At 42.7% G+C, this 26,587-nt stretch overlaps 1 protein-coding gene across 9 annotated transcripts in view; it reads right to left on the reverse strand.

The window, feature by feature from the left end:
* WDR93 (WD repeat domain 93) overlaps positions 1-26,587 on the reverse strand; it is a 58,830-nt gene that overhangs the window by 21,753 nt on the left and 10,490 nt on the right. For 8 of the 9 annotated variants that reach the window (XR_011438428.1, XR_011438426.1, XR_011438427.1 and 5 more), the window contains exons 2-10: positions 25,700-26,044; positions 24,895-25,087; positions 23,041-23,105; positions 15,550-15,628; positions 13,731-13,846; positions 12,191-12,229; positions 5,192-5,270; positions 1,370-1,541; positions 94-164 (exon numbers count right to left, since the gene is read on the reverse strand). Coding sequence is in view for 6 of the 9 variants with exons in the window: in XM_070266493.1 (XP_070122594.1) it covers positions 94-164; positions 1,370-1,541; positions 5,192-5,270; positions 12,191-12,229; positions 13,731-13,846; positions 15,550-15,628; positions 23,041-23,105; positions 24,895-25,087; positions 25,700-26,002 (1,117 nt within the window). In the remaining 3 variants the exon portion in view is untranslated. Of the gene's footprint in view, positions 1-93; positions 165-1,369; positions 1,542-5,191; positions 5,271-11,958; positions 12,230-13,730; positions 13,847-15,549; positions 15,629-23,040; positions 23,106-24,894; positions 25,088-25,699; positions 26,045-26,587 lie in introns of those variants that run through there. The other variant, XM_070266508.1, reaches the window with a different exon arrangement.

Raw genomic sequence — 26,587 nt, forward strand, 5'->3', positions numbered from 1 at the left:
ATTCCCTCCCGCCATCAGGGTCTGCTCTAGGAGGGCTTGCTGAGGCCTTCCCCCAAGATGACCACTCCCCCAGGTCAGGCTGGGTTCACTTACCTGAGGGGCTCTTGACGTCCACTGGCGTTGCAGTTATGCAGCCAGGAGGGAGGAAATGGAAGGTGGCCATACTGGGAAAGAGAGAGACGCTAGTCAGAACCATGGCAGACTCCTTGGCAAGGAGAGATGCGGCAGAATCTGGGTACTGAGACCAGAAACGGGGAGTTAGAATGGACCTTCCCAGGGGTACAGGGCCATGAGGCAAGTCACATTCTATGTGCTAGTCCTGGTGGGTGCAGACCTGGGAGGTTGGTGAGGGCAAGGCGGGCAGAGTCCCTCCCAGGCTGGAAACAGCACCCAGCACTAGGCAGAGCCATCTCTGTCCTTGGGGAATGTCCTTTAATGACCAGACCTGAGCGATGTGCAAACGCTCTCTTATTTTGGAGGCAATACAACCAGTGGTGTGCTGATAAACTGGCTCTCTTAAAAAAAAAAATACAAAAAACCTCTGATTTCCTGATTTACAGGGTTTGTAGCTTTTTGTGGTATAAATACTCCCACTGTGGACAATCTTCAGTGGCTTAACAAGTGGCCTGTGACATTCCCAAATTCCTCGCTGGTGGTCAGCACTGAACCTCGCCAGCTTCCATCCAGCTCCTGACTCAGGGAGCTGCTTTGGGGCTTAGCCCTGGGACTCTGTGTCCTGCAGTGAGAAACTCCCAGGTCCGCTTGACAGCAGGATGAGAAGTTTCGCTTCCCGTGTGAAGCAAGAACCTTGCTGAGACCCTAAGCGGCTGTGAGAGCTGGTTCCTAAAGCCTGCTCCACCAGCTACAGCTACTTCACTGCAACGTGGGCTAATGGGGCCTACCTGCTGGCTGAGATTAGAAAGCAATGTATTTTAATAGTTATACATTAATATATTACATTAAGAAAGACTGGGTGGAAATGGAGAAAAATGGAGAATAATGATGACGTTTATTTCCATCTTTAGGATCTTCTGTGTTGTCTAGAAAATCAGGAAAAAAATTTTTAAGAGATGATATCATACATCAAATTGTAAAATAAACGATTTCTCATCTCCATAGATTATCTATTCCTTCTTTGAAATCCATGTCATCAGCCTTTGTTCTAACAAGATTTAAACAACCTGCATACAACTTTTCAAAAGATCTGGGGAAGTTCTCAGAAAAACCCCCCAAACCAGAAAGAGCTTTCGGACCTCAGGTTAACTCAGGTCTGCGGGTTGATTCCTGCGGGCGCCCAGGGCGAAACAGCTCTGGGGACTCCATGGCTCCGGGGGGACAGGGGCTTCCGGCTGGGCCTCCTCCCACTCACCTAAGTGGCTCCTCCTCCCACTCCCCATCCAGGTACTTCTTGTAGGAGGCATTGAAGACTGCCGCCTGCTGCTCCCACTGACTCTCCCTGATGAAGTGATTCTGTCCGGAGCCCAGCCCGTAGCAGTCCTCGATCTTCGCAAAGACTTCCAGGGGGCTTTTAAATGTGGTACCTAGGTTGAAGACATTCCCGAATTGGTCAGACTACCTGATTTCTCCCTCTTGATCTTCCCTTCCTTCCTCCATACTTCTCAGTTGCCAGCAGAATCCCTCATCCTCAGAAATCGGCTCTCACTCTGCAATCCATCTGCGGCCCGGGTGCTCAGTCTTCTCTGCGGCCCCTCTCCTATAGCCCACAGGCTCAGGGAGCACAGGCAAGGCAGAGAGCAGCGCTCTCCCTCCTCCTACTTCTGCACATCCATCCCACCGTCATTCCCTGTTTCCGGATTACAGAATCTCCAAAGAAGGCCAAGGAAATGTTCACAATGTCACTAGAAACCTTAGATCACTGTTGCTGTCTCCCCAGCTCAGCAAAGTCCTTAAACCTGCCAGTTACGGTCACTTTTCAGCGGCTGCTGAAGAGTCACACAATTAGACAATCCCAGTCTCCACCTATTTACTTACTTATTTATTTATTTGGCGAGGAAAATTGCTGCTAACATCTGTACAATCTTCCTCTATTTCGTATGTGGGATGCTGCCACAGCATGGCTTGATGAGTGGTGTGTAGGTCCACACCCGGGATCCGAACCCATGAACCCCCGGCCGCTGAAGGGGAGTGTGCAAACTTAACCACTACACCACCAGTTTGGCCTCGTCTGTTTACATTTATCTAACTACTTTCCTTTAAAAAAAATCTCCTTTCTCTGCCAATCACTTTTCTTATCACTCCCCTCCCCAGGAACCTTTCATTTCCTCCTTTTTCATCTGTTCCTAAAGCCACAGTAAAACTGGGTGATTTATTTTATGGGTTCACACCCAACTTTCAGAACTCTGCTCTCCAGGAGGTCCCACAGTGCCTCAGGTCCCCTTCCCCAGAGGCAACCACCGTTATGTTTTCTGCATAACTTTCTAGAAGGAGATCCCTTTTCCATAAACAAATGGCAGCATATTAGATAGTAGGAGTTCTCAAAGTGTGGTCCCAGATCATCGGGGATCTGACGCGGCCAGCTGGCAACTTGTTAGAAACACAGATTCCCAGGCCCCACCCCAGACTCACTGAAACAGAAATGGGGTGGGTGGGGCCCAGCAATCTGGGTTTTAATGAGTTCTCCAAGTGAGTCTGACCCAGCTAAAGTCTGAGCATTGCTGTGCAAACTAGACCCTTTGTATTTTCACTTAATGAAATATCTTGGAGATCTTTTCATATCAGTACTATAGATCTCTCCCATTGTTTGATGCTTATTTTCATTTATTAAACCTTTTTCCTACTGTGAAATATAACACAATCAGAAAAGAACATAAAAATATATCTTAATAAATTATTATAAAGCAAACATCTGTCTCTACTCAGGTCAGGAAACAGAGCATGGCCTGCTCCCTAGGAGCTTCCCCAGGGCCCCTCTCTAGTCACAACCCCCCGGGAAGAGCAGCACCCATTCTCTTGGCTTTTCAGTAACCACTTCATTACATTTATTTTACTTTCGCTATCTAAATATGCATCTAAACAGCGTAGCTTTGTTTTGCCTGATTTTGAGCTTTACCCCAATGGCATTATTCAGTATTAACTCTATGTCTGCCCTCCTTTGCTTAATATTGTTTATGAGATTTATCTGTTTTGTTGTGCACAGCTGTAGTCCGTTCCTTTCCATTGCTGTATAGGATTGCACTGAGTGAGTATACTGTAATTTACTTACCTGTTCTATTGCTGAGGGACACTTTGGTGGTTTCATGTTTGGGGCCATTGGAAATCATGTCGCTGTTACCATTCTTGTACATGTTGCCTGGTATGCATTTACTTGCAAACCTATACCTAGAAGTAGGTTGACCACCTCATCCTGGTTTGCTCTGGAGTTTCCTAGTTGTAACACTGAAAGCCCCACATCCCAGGAAACCCCTCAGTCCCAGGCAAACTGGTTCAGTTGGTGACCCTATCTAGGAGAATAACTGCTGGGTCACAGGATGCAAATTACCTTCAACATTGCTAGATAAGACCAAACTGTTTTCCAAAGAGGCCATGCCAGTTTTCACTGCTGACTGCCATGGAGGGGAAGTCTGATTATGCCACATCCTCACCAACTCTGAATGTCAGTCTCTCTTCATTTCAGCCATCCTAGTGGGTGTGAAGTGGGATCTCATTATGGTTTTAATTTGCATTTTTCTGATAACTAACGATGTTGAGCACCTTTTCAAATGTTTTTTGTCCATTTGAATAATCCCTTGCCTGTTTTACACTAGATCATCTTTTTCTTAATAATTTGCAGGAATTCTTTATATCTTCTGGACACGGACTACTCATAAGTTTTACATATTTTGTGAATATCTTCTCTCACTATGTGGCTTGCTCTTTCACGCTCTTAATGATGTCTTCGGCTGATTAGAAGTCCTTAATTTTAACGTAGTCAAATTCATCAAATTTTTCTTTTACTGTAAGTACTTTCTGTGTTTTGTTTAAAAAGTCTTTCCCTACCCACAGGTCATTCATACAGATACTGTCTATTATTTTCTAAAAGCTTTATTGTTTTGTCCTTCATATTGACTTTATGATCCATCTGGGATTTATCATTGTGGATGGTGTGGGGCAGGGGCAAGTTTCACTTTTGTTTCCATGTGGACAACCAGCACCTCTCACTGAAATGACTGTCCTTTCCCCACTGCTCTGTAGTGCCACCTCTGTTAGGTAGCAAGTGTCCATTTATGCCCATGTCCGCTCCGGCCTCTCTATCCTGTTTCATTCGTCTATTTCTCTATTTACTATATTCTATCTACTATTTCTATATTTTATACATATTTCTATTTATCTATTATTCACGCATTTATTTTTCTATCTTAATTACTACAGCTTTATAATAATCTTGATGGAGCAAACCGTATCATCGTGTTCTTGATGTTCACACGAGTGAATTGGCTGTTCTTGGCCATTTGCGTTTCCCTCTTTGTCTTTAATGGCTGCAAAGTATTCCTTTGCACGAGGGCCCCAGATTTTACCTAACCAGTCTTCTGCCTCTGTAAATAAGGCTGCAGCGAACATTCTTGTAGACACATCTTTACGGCTACGTGTGAGCACTGAGAGGATACATTCTATACCCTCTGCCTACAGTAGACTTCCCTTCTGCTCCTCTTCATCAACTCCTACTTATTCTTCAAAACCTCCCCAAACGTCCCTTCTTCTGTCTACTCCCTGGGCAGTCAGTTGCTCCTTCTTCTATGTTTCCACATTGTCCCCACTGCTGCACCTGTCACCTCCTCCTACAGTGGTTTCCTTCCATTCTCCCTTGGCAGACCTGCAGCTTTCAGAGCATGGGAGATGTGTCTTACTCAGCTTTGTGCTTGGTGCATTACTGGCACTCAAGAAACACTGATGAGTGAACTAACACAGGAACATAGGAATGAATGAACCCCAACTAGCACTCAGGAAAGGTGTTTCTCTTTCCTGATCTCCCAGTTCTGTTAGTTAATTGCATCCTTGTAACATTTATATTTTTTGTCTTTAGGTCCCAGAGCTTATGACTTAAAAAAAAAATTTCCTCTTCAAAACTATACGTGTAAATTAGATATTGCAGCTAATGAACAGAAAAGATAGGGAATGTGGAGGAAGGCAAAGACGGGAAAAACTGAGAAATCAATGGCAAAAGGAAAGAGAGCACTAGTTGAGTCATACTGACCTGTGACTGGTTTGGGTGGTTTGATCTTCATTATGTGAACTGGAAGACTCAGCTTAACATCTCCTCTAAAAGAAATATCCTAGAACAAGGAAAAGGCACAGCTAATGCACCAACAAAGGGGATAAAACGGAATCTTAAAAACACTAATTCCAAAAGAAGGCAGAAAAAGAGGGAAAAGGAAGAAAAGGAGATGGGACAAATAAAAAGTAAATATCAAAGTGGTAGATTTAAACCCAAACATATCAATAATCACATTAAATATAAATGGCCTAAACACCCCAATTAAAAGGTGGAAATTGTCAAATTGTATAAGAAGGCAAGACCCAACTATACGATGTTAAAAAGAAACACTTTAAATATGAAGACACCAATATATTAAAAGTATAGAAAAATATACATCTTGTAAAACCTATCAGAAGAAAGGTGGGGTAGCTATACTAATAACTGACATAATAGATTTCATAGCAAAGAATACTTTCGGGGACCAAAGTGTCCTTGAATAATGATAAAATGGTCAGCTCATCAAGGGGACATAACACTCTAAGAGCTTGTGCACTTAATCACAGAGCTTCAAAACACATGAGGCAAAAACTCATAGAAGTGAACGCAGAAACAGATAAATCTACAATCCTAGAGATTTCAACACTCTTCTCTCAATAACTGATAGAATAAATAGACAGAAAATGAGTAAGGATATAGCAAGGATATGGCAGGAGAGGCAGTAAGGAGATACAAGACTTGAATAACTAGACAAACAATAGCAGAATACACATTCTTTTTAATTGCACATAGAACACTTACCAAGATCAACCCTATTCTTGGCATGAAACAAGTCTTAATAAATCTAAAATCTTTCAAATTATATGAAGTTTGTTCTCTGATCACTAAGGAATTAAATCAGAAACCAAAAAATGAAAGATATCTGGAACACTGGACACTAAAGAACATGCTCCTAAAGAATCCATTGGTCAAAAAAGAAATTTTAGGGGGGCTGGCCCTGTGGCCGAGTGGTTAAGTTCGCGCGCTCCGCTGCAGGCAGCCCAGTGTTTTGTCAGTTCGAATCCTGGGCGCAGACATTGCACTGCTCATCAGACCACGCTGAGGCAGCATCCCACATGCCACAACTAGAAGAACCTACAACGAAGAATACACAACTATGTACCGGGGGGCTTTGGGGAGAAAAAGGAAAAAATAAAATCTTTAAAAAAAAAAAAAAAAAAGAAATTTTAGGGGCTGGCCCCATGGCCGAGTGGTTAAGTTTACACGCTCCGCTGCAGGCGGCCCAGTGTTTTGTTGGTTCGAATCCTGGGCGCGGACATGGCACTGCTCATCAAACCACGCTGAGGCAGCGTCCCACATGCCACAACTAGAAGGACCCACAACGAAGAATATACAACTACGTACCAGGGGGCTTTGGGGAGAAAAAGGAAAAAATAAAATCTTTAAATAAAAAAAAAAAGAAATTTTAAAAAAGCAAATCAGAAAGTATTTTTAAGTATTTTTGAAAATGAGAACACACCATATAGAAATTTCAGGACGCAGCCAAAGCAGTGGTTAGATAGGAGCTTCTAGCACTAAATGCCTCTATCAGAAAAGAACGATCTCAAATCAATGACCTAAGCTTCTACCCTAAGAAACGAGAAGACATGGAAAAAATTAAACCCAAAGTAAGCAGAAGAAAGGAAATAATAAAAATCAAATTGGAAATCAGTGAGATAGAAAACACGAAACAATAAAGAAAAAGAAATGAAACCAAAAGCTGGTTCTTTAAGAAGATTAATAAAATTGAGAAGGCTCTTGCCAACCTTATCAAGAAGAAAAAGAAGACACAAATTACCAATATCAGGAATGAGGGGATGACATCAAAACAGATTTTACAGACAATAGAAGGATAATAAGGAAACGTTATGAGCCACTTTAAGCCAATAAATTGGACAACTTAGATAAAATGGACAAATTCCTTGAAAGTCACGAAATACAAAAGTTTTCTTAAGAAGAGACCAATAATTTGAATAACCCGTTATCTATCCAAGAAATTGAATTTGTACTACCACAAGGAAAACTCCAGGACCAGATGGCTTTATTGGTAAATTCTATCAAACATTTTAGGAAGAAATAATACTAATTCTATACAAACTCTTCCAGAAAACAGAAGAAGAGGAACACTCCCAACTTACTAGAGGAGGCCAGTACCACCTGAAACCACAACCAAAGATGCTATAAGAAAATAAAAATAAAAATCTCCTTCATGAACTAGATGCAAAATTTATTAACAAAATATTAGCAAGTTAAAATCAGTGAGTTAGATCTGTGAAAAGTTTGTTTAAAAAATAAAAAGGCACAAATAAATAACATTAAGAACAAGAAAGGGGAATAACTTAAGAGACACATTTTTATTTTTACAGTAAAGGAGAAACATATTTACATATATATCTATGTCTATATATCTACACACAAGTTAAATGAATTATGACTGAAATTGGCTCAAAATTTTTAAAAATGATGGACTAATAACCATAGAATAAATTGAAAAAAATGATACAAAATTTTACTGCTAAACAAGATCCTAGGACTTATTTTGACCTGGGAGGAAAAGAAGAAAGATATCCAACTTTCTTTACAAAGCTAGCATAACACTGATATCAAATGGTGAGAAGAAAACCACAAGAAAAAAATACACACTTTAGGCCAATCTCATGTTTGAACATAGACATTATCTATGAACACAGAACTATCGGTTTGTTTTGCTAATATTTTACTCAGGTTTTAATATCAGCAAAGCAAATTGATAGTGTAATTAAATGAATGATGACCAAGTATGGATTACTCAAGAATGGAAGGAAGACTGTCTCAACATTAGAAAATCTATTAATGCAACCCACTAAATTAGCAGGTTAAAAGAAAAACTCATCTCAAAAGATGAGGGGAAAGTATCTGATAAAAGTCAATATCCATTCCTAAACAATAATTTTAGAAAAACTCTTAGCAAAGACTAGAGGCACACATGCTTAACTGGATAAAGGAAATTTATACCAAAAACCTATAGTAAGCTGCATGCTTAATGGTGGAACACTTGAAGCATTCTCATTGTCACGAACAGGTCATGGATGGCCGACTATCACCTCTCCTATTCAACATTTTACTAGAGATCCTAGAAAATGGAACAAGGCAAGAAAAATAAATAGGAGTGATAAATACTTGAAGGAAGAAAAGCCATCAGTGTTTATAGTTATGATTATCTAGAAAATCCAAGAATATCAGCTGGCAAACCTTTAGAACTAATAACAAAGTTCTGTAAAGAGGCCAAGAGTGCTGGGACTAGGGGAAAGGAAGTGAGGGCACCCAGGGAGTGAAATTTAAGGAGGCACTCACTGTTGGGGCCCACCCTGTCCCTGCATGACTGAGAGTATCTTTTTAAGTTTTGCACCTTATGTGTCTCACTTACTTCACCCTAATGTTGGCCCTGGGGGTCAGACAGAAGATCAACACAGAAAAATCAATAGCTTTCCTATGTACTGGTGTAGGACATTTGTCATCTCTTTGGCTATCCAGCCCTAAACACCTTTTCTATTTGAGGGGACTCCCCCATTGTGTGTGTCTGGAAGAATCTGTCTCCCTCTAAGGAACTGAAGGGGTCTGATACTTCTTCCTGTCCCTTGGAGATTAGAGTGTTGGCACATGATCGAGGCTCAACCAGTTGCATGCTCCTGCCCAGGACAGTGACTCTTGAGGGAGTGACAAACAGATCCACAAACAGTACAGAAACTGTTCACATTATTCTTGTCCATGTCCAGAGCCCAGTGACAGAGCCATCATGGAAAGTCCAGCATCAACCTTGGTGGGTGTGTCTCTCATGTGAATTTAATTTGTTCTCCGGCCAGATGAACCCACATTAGGTAGAGGAAAAGTATTCCTCCCTACACGGGGATGGTGATGTTCAGCAGTGCTGGTAGCTGGAGTCCTTGGTTCCTTCCAATTTTCTGAAACCTGATGTCCTTCCAATTTCTTTGCTGCAACTAAGGACCTGATGAATACTGATACAGCCATAAACTAGCAATAACTAGTTGGAAAATATAGACACATGCATTTAACTCCTCTCCCTCCTGAAACCCCATTAAAATGACAGAAAGGGGATTTTTAAGGAATAAATTCGGAAGGAATAAGAGAATAAAAGAGGAGACAAAAGCAAGAAAATTTTGAAGCTAGAAAGCAGATGGCTAAATGATTTAGCAGACCCAAGAAAGTTAAATCTGAACCCAGCAAGGGAGAAAGCCTGGGAGGTACCTGATTTACACCACAAACCCCCTAAGACTAGAGACAATGGCAGCTCCGGGTATCTCTGGAAGCAGAAGCGCCAGCAGGGCTGGCAACAGGCGAATTGGTTGAAAAACTCTTTAAGAAGCATCTAAACTCCTAGATTCTCCCCCTAACTCCATGCAGCCAAGAGAACAAAGTTAAAGCTCACGTAACTCAAAGCTGAGCTTATCCCCACCCCCAAGCCATCTTCCCCAGTGGCTCCACAGCTCAGGCAAGAGATAGACGAGCCATCCCTGCAAAAACCGATCAGCCAAAGAGGAAACACTCCAAGACGCTGATGTGAGCATTTCCCAACAAAACAGCCCAGTTAGGGTACCCTACAGTAAAACTACAGTCAAGAAGCCCCACCCATGCCCTCAGAGCTTCTGGTCAGTTTCTCGGGGACCCCCACTCTCTGATATGAGTAGAGAGCCAAGGGCCACCAGACAAGGGAGGAAAGACAGAGACGAAAAGAAATAAACATCAAGGAAAAAGCAACTTGGGGGAAACAGACCATACATGGAGAAGAAACACCAAAAAATTATCAAAACTGTTCTCAGGGAAGCCACAGTATGCAATAAATAAATAAATAAAAGGGAAGGGGACAACCAGAGAACCACACGAAGGGCTCTTGTAAATGAAAATATAATAGCAAGAATGAAAAACTCAGTGGAAGACTCGAGAGACAGAGTTGATGAGCTCTCCCCAAAGGCAGAACAACGACAACAAAAGTACGGAAAACAGAATCGAAAATATACAATAAGGTCACCAAGCAAGCAGGTGGCACAGACAGGATTAGAACCCTGGCAGTTTTGCTCCAAAGTTCATATGGTGTTGGTATAGGCAGACAAATATTTTAATGGAACAGGATAAAGAGTATAGAAATATATATAGGAATGATAAAGATCACATTTAAAAGCAAATGGGAAAGGACGGATTACTCAGAAATATCTGTGTGACAATTGGTTGTAGGAAAAAAAACAGATAAAAGTTGATCCCTTCCTGGCTCCATTCACAAAAGAAACTGCCATATGAAATCAAGAGTGAAATGTCAAAACAACAACAACAACTACGAAAGTATTAGGAGAAAACACAGGGGAATTTATTATAACCTTGAGACAGTGAAAGCCTTCTTAAGTACAATGGCTGTAAAGAAAGGAGAAAATTCTGGCTATAACAAAATCTAAAACTTTTTTCAACAAAAAAGCTCACAGACAAAGTAAAAAGGCAAACAACAGATTGGAAGAAAATATATACTTGGCAAAGGATACATACAGGCAATTCACAGAAGAGAAAACCTCAACAGCCAACAAAAATATGAAGAGATTAATGAAAAGTAACACGAGATGTCATTTTCTTCCATCAGTTTGCAAAAAATATCAATTGATAATATCAAGGTCAGCAAGGCTGTGGCTTTCATGCCGTTTTTGAAGGACCATTTAGCAATATATACATTAAAACTAAACACACATACCCGTCAGGAGCACTGGGGCATATGAAGAAGAATTTACAAAGATTTTCATTGTATTATGCAAAAGCCACAAATTAGGACACCCTCAATATCATCAATATTCTAATAGCCAAATAAACTATGGTACATCCATAACATGGAATAGAACACAGAAGGTCGAAAGAACAAGGTAGGTTTGACACTGAAAAACCTTGCCAATAAGCTGAGTAAAAAAATTCTAGTTTGTAAGAAAATATATATAGTATGATGCTTCTTATATACAAAAAAAATTCCCATAAAACAAAACTATATTTTTCAAAATAAACAGATAAAAGAAGGTAAATATACACTAAAGGTCTAGAAAACACACACCAAGCTAGTAGTGGCGATGCCCTCTGGGGAGGGCTGCTCTATCCGAATGACCTGGCTTTTCCCAGAGTGATATATTCACACGTTATTTCTATCATTTGAAACATAATGTCATCTAAAAAGGGGAAAAAGGAAGGGCTCTAGAGAGACTTCCATCTGCAAGTTCATCACGCCTCTGCTGAGGAGCTGGAGTCCTCCGAGAGCGAAGCCTCTGGAAAGCACAGTGCTCTCTGCCTCAGAGGGAGAGCCAGGAGGCTCCAGGAGGCTGCTCTGTTCTCCAAGGGACTCCAGTACAAAGATGGAGCCCTCAAGAAACCCAGCTTGGCAGATGGGCTGTTATTTTGGCAGGGGCAAATTGGGCTTCATGGGGCCTGAAGTGTGCACAATTTAGGGGCCTCTGTAAGAAAAAGAACACAAAATTTTGAACACAAAATGACCATGGCACCCTAATACTACCCAATATGGGGGAAATTGTGCCAGACAGGATGTCTGAACAAAAAGAGACAGTGGTCTTAAGTAATTGTGGTTAAAATATGTTACTTTGGCCAATTTTACAAAAATACGTGACCATGTGAACACATTACTAGGACCACTCCCAGGGCCTTGGCAGGGGCCATCCAAGTGAGGGGCCCTGGACACTGACCCCCCTTACCTTCAAGGAAACTCGGCTCTGGACAAAGTTGGGTGACTTGGGTCTATTACCACAAGGACAGGACGCCATCTTCCACGGATATGAGGCAGAAGATCAAGTCACAGAGAAACTGCAAATAGTGCCCTGGCGGAAGCTTTTACTAGGATATTTGATAGTTAAGGTAAATTTCAAGTCAAAATAAAAATCTCTAACATGCAAAATCTCTCTGGAGATTTTCTCTAAAGTTTCTTACCATTTCTAAATTATCTGAAGTCATGGCATCAAGAGTGTTCTGCGGAGAAAAATGACAAATTAATTCAGAGGAGGCTTTGATATGTTCCCCCTCCCCTTTTAATCTTCTGAGATGCTCTTTCTTCCCCCCAGTTACTCTTGTGAGTAGTGAACTCATGCGGTGGACATGGAGGACCAATATTTGTGTGGTCCTTCTGCCCGCAGGATTTTAACACATGATCCTGACTCTCCAGGATCTTAAAACGTAGCTGAGGAAATAAGAAACAGCAACGGTAAGAGGAAATATCAATGAGCAGAGATAAGGAGATCAGTCAGGAGACCACTACAAAAATCTAAGTTGATGCGAATATTTCTGATTGGTAAAATAAATCAGCGATGTTGACAATTTTATTTAACTCTAAATATAATTCATAGTACAAGAACTGCCACTGACCCTGGCATTAGTTGGTTGCTTCTCAGCATATGGAAACTGAGTGAATTATGGTGATAAACCACCCCCATTCCAAGGTGCCTTTCCCAGCTGGATAACAAATTAATCCCTCAAAAAATCTATCTGTTGGGCACTGAGTATGATACTATGAAGCTGGTTGATAAAAAGAAGCAGAAGGTTGGTCTTAACAATGTAGAAATTTATTGTCTAGTTAAGAAAAAAGCACTTTCATGGACAACAGGATAACTAAAAATCAAGGTAGTATGTGGAAAGTGTCAAAAAAGAGGCACAGAGAATAAATTCTGTGAGAGTTTAGAGCAGGAAGCTCTCCGGGCTGGTAACGCTCCCAGTGGTACAGGACTGCGCCCCGCCATGAAGATGCACACTCAGGAGAAAAGGCATTTATTCAAAGCCAGTCGATGAGCTCAGCACGAGTGTGAGTCTCAATCTCAGTCTCCTATCTTAATTTTTTCACTAATTGTTCCACACCTAATACAACATCTTTTAAAGGCATGCTCAATTAATATTAGTTGTTGTTGGTTAAAAAATAATAACTACACATAAGATAGATAAGAAAATTAAGTCTTAAAATAATATTTACTGAAGAACTATATTTTAAAGACACAGCATGAGGCCCGGGGATCACATATAATTAAACTGAAATGGTGGAGAGCCTAACTTCTAAGAAGAACACGAAGAATATATGTATTCCCATATATTGAGAACAATCTTGTTATACCATCATCTGGGAAATTTAGTGGAATGCGAGGCATCAAAGGGTTATTTCAGCCCAGGAGGGAAAAAATTACCTCCCATGCAGGAGTCAGGCCAGAAGACCCTCTTCCCAGAGAATCGCCTGGGAGTGGTCTTGCTGGAGGGCACCTCTCAGACAAGAGACACTGAGACTCCCACCATGGAAGTCACCTCTACTTTTTACTACCTTATTTTAACCAAAGCAAACTGATTAGGGAGACAGGGGCCAGTGTGCCCACTGTCCTCTCTTGTAGCCTCCAGAAGGACTCATTCATCTTGAACTCCCAAAGAGGACGGAGGCTCGATGTGGGTCAAGGGAGGGAGAAACGAATGCGCCGAAAGCAGAGATGCTTCCTACCAGTTGCAGCTGTCTGACTTTTTTCTTCGGATTTATACTGAGTTGCGGGTGCTCCACTTCCTTGAGCCAGGACTCCTTGGGCAATTTATACACATCCAGCCAAATATCTCCGGCTCCTGCATTGGGAAACCAAGGAGCCATTGAGCAACTGCAAGCAGGCAACAAGTTTCCTCTGAGAAATGGCCTGGCACCTTAGAATCCCTGGCACGGAGACCGGCAGACCCCCTCCGAACAGCACCATTGAAAACTGAAGGAGATGTAGTCCTGCATCGGTTACGGCAAGTTGTCACTCGCGGAAAGCTGTAGAGCTCCTCCCTCCAGCCACAGCATCTAAAGAACACGGGCTCCTGACACTCACAGCACCGATGTGACAGTTTTTAACCCAACTGTCTGCTCTGCCCAGTCCCCATGTTTTCTAGCTTCCAAATGGTACATTCCACTGACATTCCGTCTTGCAGCTACTTCCGTGTGGGGAGGAGAGTGGCATGTAGAGAATCAGTAACTGAGAGGGGGATGGCTGAGAGGGTTGGAATTGGGACATGCCACAAGAGAATTCTTCTGACCAGTCTCTGAGGAGATGACAACCCATGAGGGGACTGTAGGACTTTACCTTGCCAAAGAAACCCTCAGCTTCTATACCGAATATCTGCCAACCTGGGAAAGGTCGCTTTCCTGGTCTGGGATTCTGGCTAAACGTTTCCTGAAAAAAGTAATCATCTGAACAACTTTATTCAGACTTCTGGCCTCCAGAGCTGTGAGAGAATAAATATCTGCTGTTTTAGGCTGCCCAGTTTGTGGTACTTTATTATGCCAGCCCTAGGAAACTACTAGAAATGGTACAAACGTTTCCTTTGATGTATAAAACATTATAAAATATATCTCTTCCTCAAGCACCTAGTATCCGAGGGGCATGAGGCAAGAGTACAAATACAGGCCCATATACCATATGTCTAAATATTTAAAAGTTAAAAATCAAGCTCACAGTCATTCGAATAACATGTTGTTCTATCACCACAGTAATAATTGCAACAGGTAAGACTCCGTGATGAATGCTAAAATTGGTGGGCAAAACTTTAAGGAGAAATGGGATATTTGCATAACCTCACAGTATCTCCCCGAAGATGTTCACCAGTTACTGTGGTAGTTTCAACATATGTCCAAAATTCTTTGATCTTCCCATCTCTAGGAAGTGGTGCTTCAATTCTCTCCCCTTGAGTGTGGTCTGGACTCAGCGACTTGCTTTTAACAGAGTATGGAAAGGGAAAAACGGTAGCTCAACAGTGGAGGAAGCTGGCAAACACCACTTTAAGTGATCAAGGTTAAGAGAAGCAATAGTGAGTAACGTATCTTCCCCCAAGTCCTTAACCCCGGTTGAATCATAAGAAAAATCCAGACAAACTGAAATTGAGGGACATTGCATGAGGTATTCTTCAAAAGTGTCAAGGTCATGAAAAACAAGGAAAGACCAAGACATTGTTACCGACAGGAGTAGACTAAGGAGATACAATGACTAAATGCAATATGGTATCCTGGACTCAACCTTGGAGCCAAAAACTAGATTAGGGGGAAAAGTGGTGAAATCTGAAAAAAATCTGTAGTTAATAGTATTGTACCAATGCTACTTGCTTCATTTTGATGGTTATACTGCGGTTATGTTAAACGTAGGTATTAGGGAAGCTGGGTGAAGGGTAAAGGGGAACTCTGCACTATTTTTGCAACTTGTTTTGTAAATTATTTCTGAATAAAGGTTTGGGGGAAAAGTGATTATCTGGAAGAGATTACAAATAGGAGCCTTCTGAACAGCCTCTGGTTAACTTGCCTTGTAGGAAGAAGGCTGCAAAGTCCCCTCCTTGAGAAATCTCCATCTTTAGGCAGGTGGATTGCTTGCTGGTGTCCTCCTGGAAAGAAGCAAGATGCAGAGAGAGTGAGCTCAGCCTGACGACAGAGAAGAATGCATCTCAGGACTTTTGTGGTTCACACTAGAGAACAGAAATCCTTCTAAAGCTTGGGATATGAAAAGATGCCTCCAACTGTTTCATACTTTCTAATTTTGTACAGGAATTGGGCAAGATCACATGCAAAGAAGTGGAACTCCATCTTCTGTCTAAAAGTTTTTGGACTTATTTCCTGGTTTCTGAAATAATTCTGATGATTCGTGGTGATTTCATACTATCTGATCTCCTGGTCAGGTCTGCAAACCCTCCAGATCTGCGCCGGAACTCAATTATTCAAAATAGTCTGAAGTAAATTCTACATGATACTGAAAACTCTGGTCATTGCTTGAAGAAAGGCTCTCTCTAGACTAGAGTAGTGTCTCAGTCTGTTCAGGCTGCTATAACAAAACACCATAGACTGAGTGGCTTATAAACAATAAACATTTATTTCTTACAGTTTTGGAGGCTGGAAATCCAAGATTTCCAAGGATTTCAAGAACTCGGCAGATCTGGTGTCTGGTGAGGGCCAGCTTCCTGGTTCGGAGTCTTCCTGCCGCCTCTTTGCTGTGTCCTCCCATGATGGAAGGCTCAAGGGAGCTCTGTGGGGCCTCTTCTTAGGGCACTAATCTCTTTCATGAGGGCTCTGCCTTCATGACCTGCTCACCTCCCAAAGGTCCCACCTCCTCACACCATCATATTGAGGGTTAGGATTTCCACGTGAATTCTGGGGGAACACAATCATTCAGTCCATAGCAAGTAGAGACTGATTCTAACCCTAGTATGAAACCTGCTCAAATTTCGGGCCAGGTAAGAGAGACTCAATGTGAATGGTTGTGCTATACCTTTAAGGAGCTCTAAGACTAGCAAGATAAGGTGGCTAGATTGGTTAGGCTGGTAAGCCCCCAATTTACTTAAGAACGAGTTTTAAATATTTTTTATTTACATATTTTAATACCAACTTGTGGTCGGAGAAATTTCAAACACAACATAAAGAGAAAACAGTGTAATGAACACCCATGTGTCCGTTACTCAACTTCAGCAAGTATCACTAGATGACAAATCTTGTTTATTACCTCCCAACCTCATTAATATTTTATTTAATTAAGCCTAAAAGATTAACAATAATTCCTTAATACCACTTAATATCCAGTCTGTTTCAAATTTCCTCAGTGTTTCATAAATCTCAGAAATATCTTTTCACAATTGGTTTCTTCAAATCAGGATCCAAATGAAGTCAGGTACTGTATTTAGTTAGTGTATCTCTTAAGTCTCTTTTAGTTTATAACTGTCCCCCCATTTCTTTTTTGTGATTTATCTGTTGAAGAAACCGGGTCCTTTGTCCTATGGACTTTTTCACATTCTGGGTTGGACTGATCTCATCCCCACGGTGTTGTTTAACACGTTGCCGGGTCCCCTGTATTTCCTGTAAACTGGTAATCAGGTCTAGAGGTTTGATTAGATTTAGGTTCAACTGTTTGGGCACCAATACTCCACGGGGGGGCGGTGTCTCGCTCCTGCATCACATCAGGAGGCTAATAACAGCTGGTTGTTCTCTCTCGCAGTCATGTTAAGGTTGACCATTGAGAACAGGTGTTGCCATCCTGGCTCATCAATGATAACGCTCCCCATGAGCCATTGATGGTCATTGCCTAGGCCATTACTCTGCAAAATGGCTATAAAATTAAGATAGCCCAATTCCGTCATTCCTTTTGCATTTGTTAGAATTCTTCCATAAAGATCTTTCCACCATCAACTATTTGATTACCCTGAAATACAGCCTATACAGGAAAGTCAGGATAAACACTTGATTTTCTCCCTTACCAGTTTTCAGAATACTGAGTTTCTACCCCAGCAACTTGCAAAGGTAAAAATGAAGTCTTTAAAAATCTATATTATGAATTAATGATTTTTAAAAATATTTTTGGTGTGTTCTAACCCATTAACACTATGTTCTGTATAATGTCCCTGTCAATTTGGATATCACGGTTATGCTGGTCTCATAAAATGAGCAGAGGGGTATGTATTCTCTATATATTGTCTTTAGAGAGTTTCTTAAACATAAAATTTAAATAGTTAAAGGCACAGATATTAAATGTACATCTTGATGAGTTCTGGCAAATATATACACCTGTGTAACTAACCCACAGTGAAGGTATAGGACATTACCATCGCCCTAGAAAGCATCCTAGTGCCCTATTTCAGTCAACTACCCTCTATAGGCAATCGCTGCGCTCATCTTCCTCACCAACACACATGAGTTTTTCCTGCTCTTAAATTTCATATCATTGGCATCATACAGAATGCACTCTTTGTACATTCTGGCTTCTTTCACTCAACTCAAAGTTTTTGAATTTTATCCACTGTGTTGGGAGCATCACTAGTTCATTACGTTTTATTGCTAAATAGCATTCCATTGAATTAATATGCCACAAATCTGTATTCATTCTGATTGTTTCTAGTTTTTGATTATTATAAATAAAGCTTCTATGAACATTCTTGTACAAATATTTTTGGGGATATATGTTTTTACTTCTCCTGGGTAAATATCTAGGAGTCAAATTGATGGGTCATAGGTTTAACTCTATAAGAAACTACTATACTGTTTTTCAAAGTGGGTGTACCATTGACACTTCCACCAGCAACGTATGAAAGGCCCTGTTGCTGCACACCCTCATCAGTATATGGTGTGCTGTCTTTTCAATTTTAAGCATTAGAATAGAGTGTAGTGATGTCTCATTGTGATTTTAATTTGCCTTTTTCTGTTACTAATGTTATTGGGTACTTTTAAAAATTAGTTGTTCATATATCTTCTTTTGTAAAATGTCAGTTCAAGTCTTTTGCCTATTTTTTAATTGGGCTGTCTTTTTATTATTGATTAGGAGTCCTTTATATATTCTGGATATATTTTAAAAGCTATATATATACATTGCAGGTATCTAGTCTGTGGCTTGCTTTTCTGTTTTCTTAATAGTATCTTTATAATAATAATAATTACAAAGAACTTTATTAACAAGTGCTTGCATTTTGTTGACTTTTTTGAAAAAAACTGAGTGTAATCCCTTTTAAAATCTTTTGTGAGTGTGAGGAAGATGGTCCCTGAGCTAACATCTGTTGCCTATCTTCCTCTTTTCGCTTGAGGAAGATTGTCCGTGAGCTAACATCTGGGCCCATCTTCCTCTACTTTGTATCTGGGATGCTGTCACAGCGTGGCTTGATGAGCGGTGTATACATCGGCACAGGGATCTGACCACACGAACCCCGGGCTGCAGAAGCGGAGCCTGTGAACTTAACCACTACGACATCAGGCTGGCCCCTGTAATGTTTTATCCAAAATAAAAAATGAGGTTCTTAAAAATTTCAACTTGGCGAGATATGGAACAGTTTAAAAACCTTTAAAGGTGCATTGAGAAAAACCAGGCTTTTTAAAAAACCCATTTGGTATTACCAAAAAGAGATATCTTTAGGTAAAAATAAAAACCGGATGCTGCATAGATAATGCCAATATTTCTAGTTATCGAGTCCATGGTCAAAAAACCAGGCAAGTAAGGTCTTCAGCTCCAATCTTTTGCTCACTTTTTATTGCTGGAATTTCATAGTCATTTCTCAAACCAGGTGATGGTACAGGTGGCAAACCGACGTTCGCTCAGCCCAGCCCTGCTCAGCCTCGGAAGCTGACGAATTCTCAGTGGAACTCTCGGCTGCTTTTGTCCTTATGCCATCTCAAGGCTAGGTTTTGCAGGTGTTTGCAGCGGCACTAGAAGTTGCAGGGTACCAGCGCTAGGTGGCTGCTGACCTCAGGTCTCATCTCCTTGGTTTTCCTCCTCCTCTCCCCGCCGTGCTCTCTGGGCTCTCTTTGGCGAGGAGGGCCTGTCTTCCGATACAGACTCTGTCTCCTTGGTCTACCTGGTTCTGCACTCTGCCTGTCAGTTCCCTCCATCGCTTCTCCCTGCACAGGACGACTGACATGCTGTGGTGGGTGCCCGCAGGGTCTCTGTACTCTGGCAGGCGGGCCCCGTCACCTGCTGTGGGGCCTGGCCTTTGGGGGCCCTCTCCGACTCCTCGTTCTTTCCCTCTCTCTCACCAGGGTGGAATTCTGCTGGTAATGGTGTGGATGTGGACACTTTCACAATGGTTCGGGCCTGCTGCAGACTTACTGCCTCGCACAGAACTCCACCAGGCCTGTACCATCTGCTGCCTCCGCACCCATTTCTCCTTCAACAACATCCACTCTACCGTCTATCCGTCTCCCACGCCACAAAGGCCTTCCTGGGGTTATTCTTTATGGCAGTCTCCTGTCCAAATACTTCTTCCTTGGTGTCCTTCCTGTTGATGAAACCGTATCTGTTCTTCACATGGAACCATTTGACTGTTCCCTAAACTGTCACTGCCATGCCCGGCTTGTCCCCACCAGCGGGTGCCACTGCTCCCTGTGCTGTGGTGGGTGGTACAGGTGTGGGCAGTGCAGAGGCCGCTGCTGGGTCTCTGCCTCACTGCTCAGAGTTGTGGTCATGGTGACTGGGGCCGGCGTGACAGCTGCAGCTCCTTCTTGGGTGTGAGGGTCACTAGGCTGGGCGCCGGTGGGGTTGCTCAAGGTTTTCTGGGGTCTGCTCTCAACTCCTGCTACCGAGTGAACTTTAATAACATCTTTTGATGAGCGAAAGTTTTAATTTTTGTAACAGCTTTATCAGAGGCATAATAACATACAATAAACTGCACAAAGTATAGAATTTGATATGTTTTTGACATAAGGACAGCCCTTGAAACCATCACCACATCAAGATATTGAACATATCCATCACCCCCAAAAGTTTCCTCCCGCCCCTTGGTAATCCTTCCCTCCACCTTTCTCCCACCCGACCCTAGGCAAAAATTGATGTTTTCTGTCACTAGATTAGTTTGTATTTTCTAGAACTTCACATAAATGGAGTCACACAGTATGTATCCTTTTTTGTCTGACTTCTTTCACGCAGCACAGTCGTTTTGAGATTTATCCCTGTGGTTACGCGCATTGATAGTTCGCTCCTTTCACTGCTGAGCAGCGTCCCGTTGTGTGGACATCCCACAGTGTGCCTATCCATTCACCTGTTGATGGACATTTGGGTGGTTTCTGGGTTTTGGCTATTACAAATAAAACTATTATGAACATTCATGTGCGAGTCTTTGTATAGGGATATGCTTTCATTTCTCCCGGGTAAACACCCAGGAGTGGAATGGCTGGATCATATGGCAGGTGTATGTTTAACTTTTTAAAAAACTGCCAGAACAGTCGTACAGTTCTACTTCACCACAGCAGTGTATGAGCGTCCTGTTGTGGAGCACCTCTGCCAGCACTTGGTGTGGTCGGTCTGTTTAATTTTAGGCATTCTAATACATGTCTAGTGGTTGCTCATTGTGACTTTGACTTGCATTTCCCTAACGACTAATGATGTTGAGCATCTTATTTGCCTTCCATGTAACTTCTTTGGTGACCTATCTTTCTTTTCAAATCCTTTGCCCATTTAAAAAACTGGGTTGTTTATTTCCTTATTTTTGAGTTTGAGTTTTGGGAGTTCTTTACATATTCTGGATACAAGTCCTTTATCAGATAGGTGATTTTCAATTCTTTTCTCCCAGTCTATCGCTTGTCTTTTTATTCTTTTCATGGTGTCTTTTATAGAACAGAAGTTTTAAATTTTGATGAAGTCCAATTTATCAATTTTTTCTTACATGGACTGTGCTTTTGATATTGGAGCTAAAAATTCTTTGCCTAACCCAAGGTTACAAAGAGTTTCTCCTATGCTTTCTTCTAGAAGTTTTATAGTTTTAAATTTTACATATAAGCATATAATACATTTTGAGTTAATTTTTGTATATGGTGTGAGGAATAAGAAGTTTTTAATTCTGATGAAGTCCAATATCAATTTTTTCTTTTATGGTTAGCACTTTTCATGTCCTAAGAAATCTTTGCCTGTGCCAAGGTTGAAAAAATATTTTCCTGTGTTTTCTTCTGGAAGGATGACATTTTAGCCTTTACATTCAGGTTTATAATCCATATCCAATCAGTTTTTGTATATGGGGTGAAGTAGGGGTGTGGTTCATTTCCTCCTCCACTTGTTTACCTAGCATTCCAGCATCATTTGTTGAAAATACTTCCTTTCCCCCACTGAACTGCTTTGGTGCCCAACAACAGTACTTTTTACAAGACAAACTGCAAGTAAAAATCTACTCTGGGGCTGGCCCTGTGGCCTAGTGGTTACGTTCAGCGTGCTCTGCTTCGGTGGCCTGGGTTTGTGGGTTTGGATCCTGGGCGCAGACCTACACCACTCATCGGCCATGCTGTGGTGGCGATTTGCATAAAAAGTAGAGGAAGACTGGCACAGACGTTAGCTCAGGGTTAATCTTCCTTAGGAAAAAAAAATTTACTCTGAGCAATTCTCTCTCTTTTTTTGGATCCATTGATTCAAAAAACACTTGCTCGGGGCCAGCCCAGTGTCACAGCGGTTAAGTTGGCATGTTCCGCTTCAGTGGCCAGGGGTTCGCCGGATCGGATCCTGGGTGCAGACATGGCACTGCTTGGCAAGCCACGCTGTGGTAGGCATCCCACATATAAAGTGAAGGAAGATGGGCACAGATGTTAGTTCACGGCCAGTCTTCCTCAGAAAAAAGAGGAGGATTGGCAGCAGTTTAGCTCAGGGCTAATCTTCCTCAAAAAAAACAAAACAAACAAACAAACAAAAATACTTGCTGACAACCTACAGTGTGCTAGGAACAAGGGACACACAGGTGAGTAAGACACGTCCCCTGCCCTCGGGAAGCTTAGGTCCAGGAGAAGCAGCAGTCATACAAACAAGTAAGCATGGAGGGTGGAGGAAACAGCATGACAGAAAGGCTGTTCTTTGTGGGGGTGGCACAGAGGAGGGAGAGAGGGCTCTCCCTTGGGTATATGAGGGAATGCATCTCAGCAAGGGAGAGATGGAGCTGGTCTTGAAGGAAACTAAGGGAACGAGGGAAATTGAAGAGGTACACACAGTAGGCAGGGAGGCAAGGAGGGCACTCCAAGCAGTGGGAACAGCATGGGCCAGGGAACAGGGTGTGAAGCAGCCTGGAAAATTCAGGGACTTCTAAGTAGTTACTAGATATGCTGGTCTGGTGCCCAGTCTGGCCTGGAGCTCCTCAGCAATTGTCTTCTCTCAACAAAAGGGTGTACAAACCCAAGGTGCTGAGCACGTGCCCGCTGACGGTGGGGGATCTTGTAACGGGACATTCTGGAGGAGGCTCCCTGACCAGGGAATCTATTTCTTTCCACTCTAGGACAGCTGTCACCACCTCCCTATTAGAAGTAAACTCGATTTGCTGTAGCTTTTGGCCCAGCTATGGGTGAAAGAATAGGAACTTACCACTTCGTTGATGGCTTTGATGAGGCAAAGACCATCCTTATAAAGATAGAACAGTCTAACGATGCCTGAAACAGAAAAATAAGTGAGAATGTAAGACAGACCAGCAAACCAAAGAAGCACTAGAATGTTCTATTTGACTTTCTGAAATGATCGTCGAAAGCTCATGCCTTCTCAGGCCTCCTCCCTGGCCCCTCCACTGCCAGGATGAGCTTGGTATGCCCGCCTTGCTCCACCTCTCACTTGAAGGGTTCAAGCTCTGCTCCCTCCTGGGTCCTCTCCGCCTGCCTGGCCCCGTCCCTTCTCCTGGAAGCCTCCGTAAGGACTTGGGCCCCCAGCGATCCCCTGCTTGGTTTCTGTCTCCCTGTTTCAGCGCAGCATCCTGCACTGCCCCACACTGTCATCCAACTGCTTCCTGTGAGTGTGTTTTACTCCTTTCAGCGAGTTTACAGATTCCTTGAGGGAAAGAACCACATCTCACCGTTCCATGTGCCTCGCCTCTCAACCCCCAATAAGCTCCTCATGCAGTTAATTTTGTTGTATTCATAATTCCATCACTCTAATTCCCATTTCGCCTAAGGGCTCCGTATATGATCATCACCCCCCATGCCTTCTTGCCTCTTTCTTTAGATGCCTCCCACACACTCAGAACTTGTTCTACTCCCACAGTACAGACCTTGTCAAGGCATCTGGCCCACCGTGGGTGGAATTCTGACTCTGCACCATGCCCACAAATGTGCTAGGGACCACCAAGGCCATCTCTGCCTTGAAATTCACCACAGAGCATCACACAGATGTGAAACCAATTAGATATAATGCAGAGTGACAAATGCAATCCTATCTTCAGACCAAACTTCTCCTGAGCTTCAACATTCCCACTCCCAACGCCTGAAAGCTGAGCGTGCTCAAATCGAACTCCCCAACTCACAGACCCAGAGCCAGATTCTCCTGTAACCGCTATCAAGCAACGGCACCATCATCCACCCCATCAACTACGGCAGGAGGGAGCCATTTCCCTTCACCTCCCCCTCACACATCTGCCCACTCCCCACCCCATGCACGTTCCATCACTCACCAAGTTTTTCCATTATATTTTCCTTTTCATTTTTAAAGCTTTTTATTTTGAACTAACTTGAGACTTACAGATAAGTTGCAAGAACAGTACAAGGAGCTCGCTCCTTCCTTCACCCACTTCCCCTAATGTTAACACCTTCCATCAGCATAATCCAATTTCCCTTTTCATTTCAATAGCCCCTTGCCTTGGTTCAGACCTTCATAATTTCTCTCCTTAATGAATACAATAGTTCTTCCTGCTTTCTCTGCCTTTTGACTTTTTTAAACTCCTAACCAGTGTGCCCTTCCTAAAATGCCAATCTGGTCAGGTCAGCCCCCTGCAGAAAGCGTCCTCCAGGACACTGTCTATAGTTCTCTATACTGTAGTCCTGTTGGGGGCCTGGTTCATCCTCAGCTCAGGCTGAGGTTCACGTGAGCGGCAGGACTGCTGCAGGCGCGAAGGGTGTGGGACTCTGGGGCCACGCTGCCCGGTTCAATGCTGCCGGTGCCACTTACTTCCTGTGTTAGCTCACATAAGTTACTGAACCTCCCTGCCTCAGTTGCCTCTTCTGAGAGACATGGATAATAAATTACACCTACCTCCCAGGGCTGTAGTGAGGGTTCAATGGGCCAATATATGTGAAATGTCAGAAAAGTGCCTGGCACACCACATTGTCCTGTAGGTGTTAGTTACCACCACATGACCATGCCTGGCCCTGCTCATTTCTGGAAAGGAGATGAAATTGAGCAATGTCCACAGTTGCTTGTTAATGAAGCTGAAAAAGGAAGATGAAGAACATGTACCTATTTCGTCCACAGGAGCAATAAGTATTTCACTCCCCAAATCTGTGGCACAGATGGAAGTGACATCAACCTTAAGTTTCTCCCAAACGTATATTTGTTTAGCATTGAACAGACTATGGATGGAGAATCCTCTGGCTCCTCCAATAAACACGTAGTCTTGGGAAATCGCCATACAATTTGGCATTTTGTTGAGCTGAGAAAACAAAAACAAAGAAAAAAAAAGGAACGATTTCCAGCTGTTGCCATCTGCAAGTAACATGAGCTAACTTTTCAAAGAGGGATGTGGGCCCTTCCTAAATATAAGATCATCCCCAGACATGGTGCTCATCTAATTATGTTGCCCAAGCATTGAGAAAGTCACAGCATTCCACTTAGGGGAAAGGGGCCAGAGAAAACAAAGAAGTTGAGGATAAATGCACGTTCACAACACTAAGCACGACTACAAGCCCGGTGATGAGTGGACAAGTGGCCCCATTCCCTGTACTTTATTAACCTGGAACACTGTGGGAGGAGCTATGGCTGAGGCACTGGTATATTTCCAACCATCGAGCATGATTAATACCTTCAGAAAGACTGTTAAATAACAACAGAATATAAATGACTTTCTGTATAATCTTCAATTAACCAGAACACCCCAGGCAATCACTAGATCCATTTTAACCAACATCAGCACACCTGTAATCTTTTAAAACTGCGTCTGTCTTACTGAATGAAGGTTCCCGGTAGGAATGCATCCCTGGACCAGGTGTTTTCACATATTAATCCTAAAGTGAGAAACAGGGACTCCGGGTCAGCTGCTCCGTACCTTGCTTTCCACAACTGGAGGGTAGACGGTGGGCCGGATGCGGCTGAGCTCAGATTTCCTCAGTGCGTCCCTCTCCTCGATAACTTCCCACGACCGGTCAAACAGAAGGTTCACCAGCTTGTTGATCATGCGATAAGGCTGAGGCAGGGAATCCAGCTCCTCATCCGGATCCTTGAAGACATAATCCTCTTCATCATCCTTAGACCAGTCCTTCTCTGTTGGGGATGGCACCTCCAGCGGCACCTTTCGTGTAAAACTGGGCAGCCTTGTTTTCTGGGCTTGACTTCCTTTGGGGGATGACATCACAGAAGGTGGCACTGGGAATTTCTATGAAATTCTGGAAAGCTGATGAGGAAGTAAGCAAAGGTACCTTGAGAAAAAGGGGACGTTACCAGAAGACAGCACATCATCCTCTTTCCCACAATAGCCTACGCGGACCGTCTACTCTGGAGACTGGCACTTTCCTAGGATTGTTTCCCAGGATCCCAGGATTGTTTCCGCATTACTGAGATACACTCTTCAGATTAGTAAGGACATCGGCAGAGCCAGGTATTGACTATTCACATCCTCCAGGCCAGCCCATGATGATGTGTACTATGATGGAAGGATAGGGATTTGGCATCTGTGTGCCTTTCTTCACCTCCTAATAAGAGAGTGGCAGGGCTGGCCAGTGGCACAGCAGTTAAGTTCGCACGTTCTGCTTCAGCAGCCCGGGGTTCACCGGTTTGTATCCCGGGTGCAGACCTACACACTGCATGTCAAGCCATGCTGCGGCAGGCTTCCCACATAGAAAGTAGAGGAAGATCGGCATGGATGTTAACTCAGGGCTAATCTTCCTCAAAAAAAAAAAGAGAGTGGCTGTCTTTCTGTCCCAAATAGAATTCACTC

Source organism: Equus caballus, chromosome 1, assembly GCF_041296265.1.
Source record: "Equus caballus isolate H_3958 breed thoroughbred chromosome 1, TB-T2T, whole genome shotgun sequence".
Lineage (NCBI taxonomy): Eukaryota > Metazoa > Chordata > Mammalia > Perissodactyla > Equidae > Equus > Equus caballus.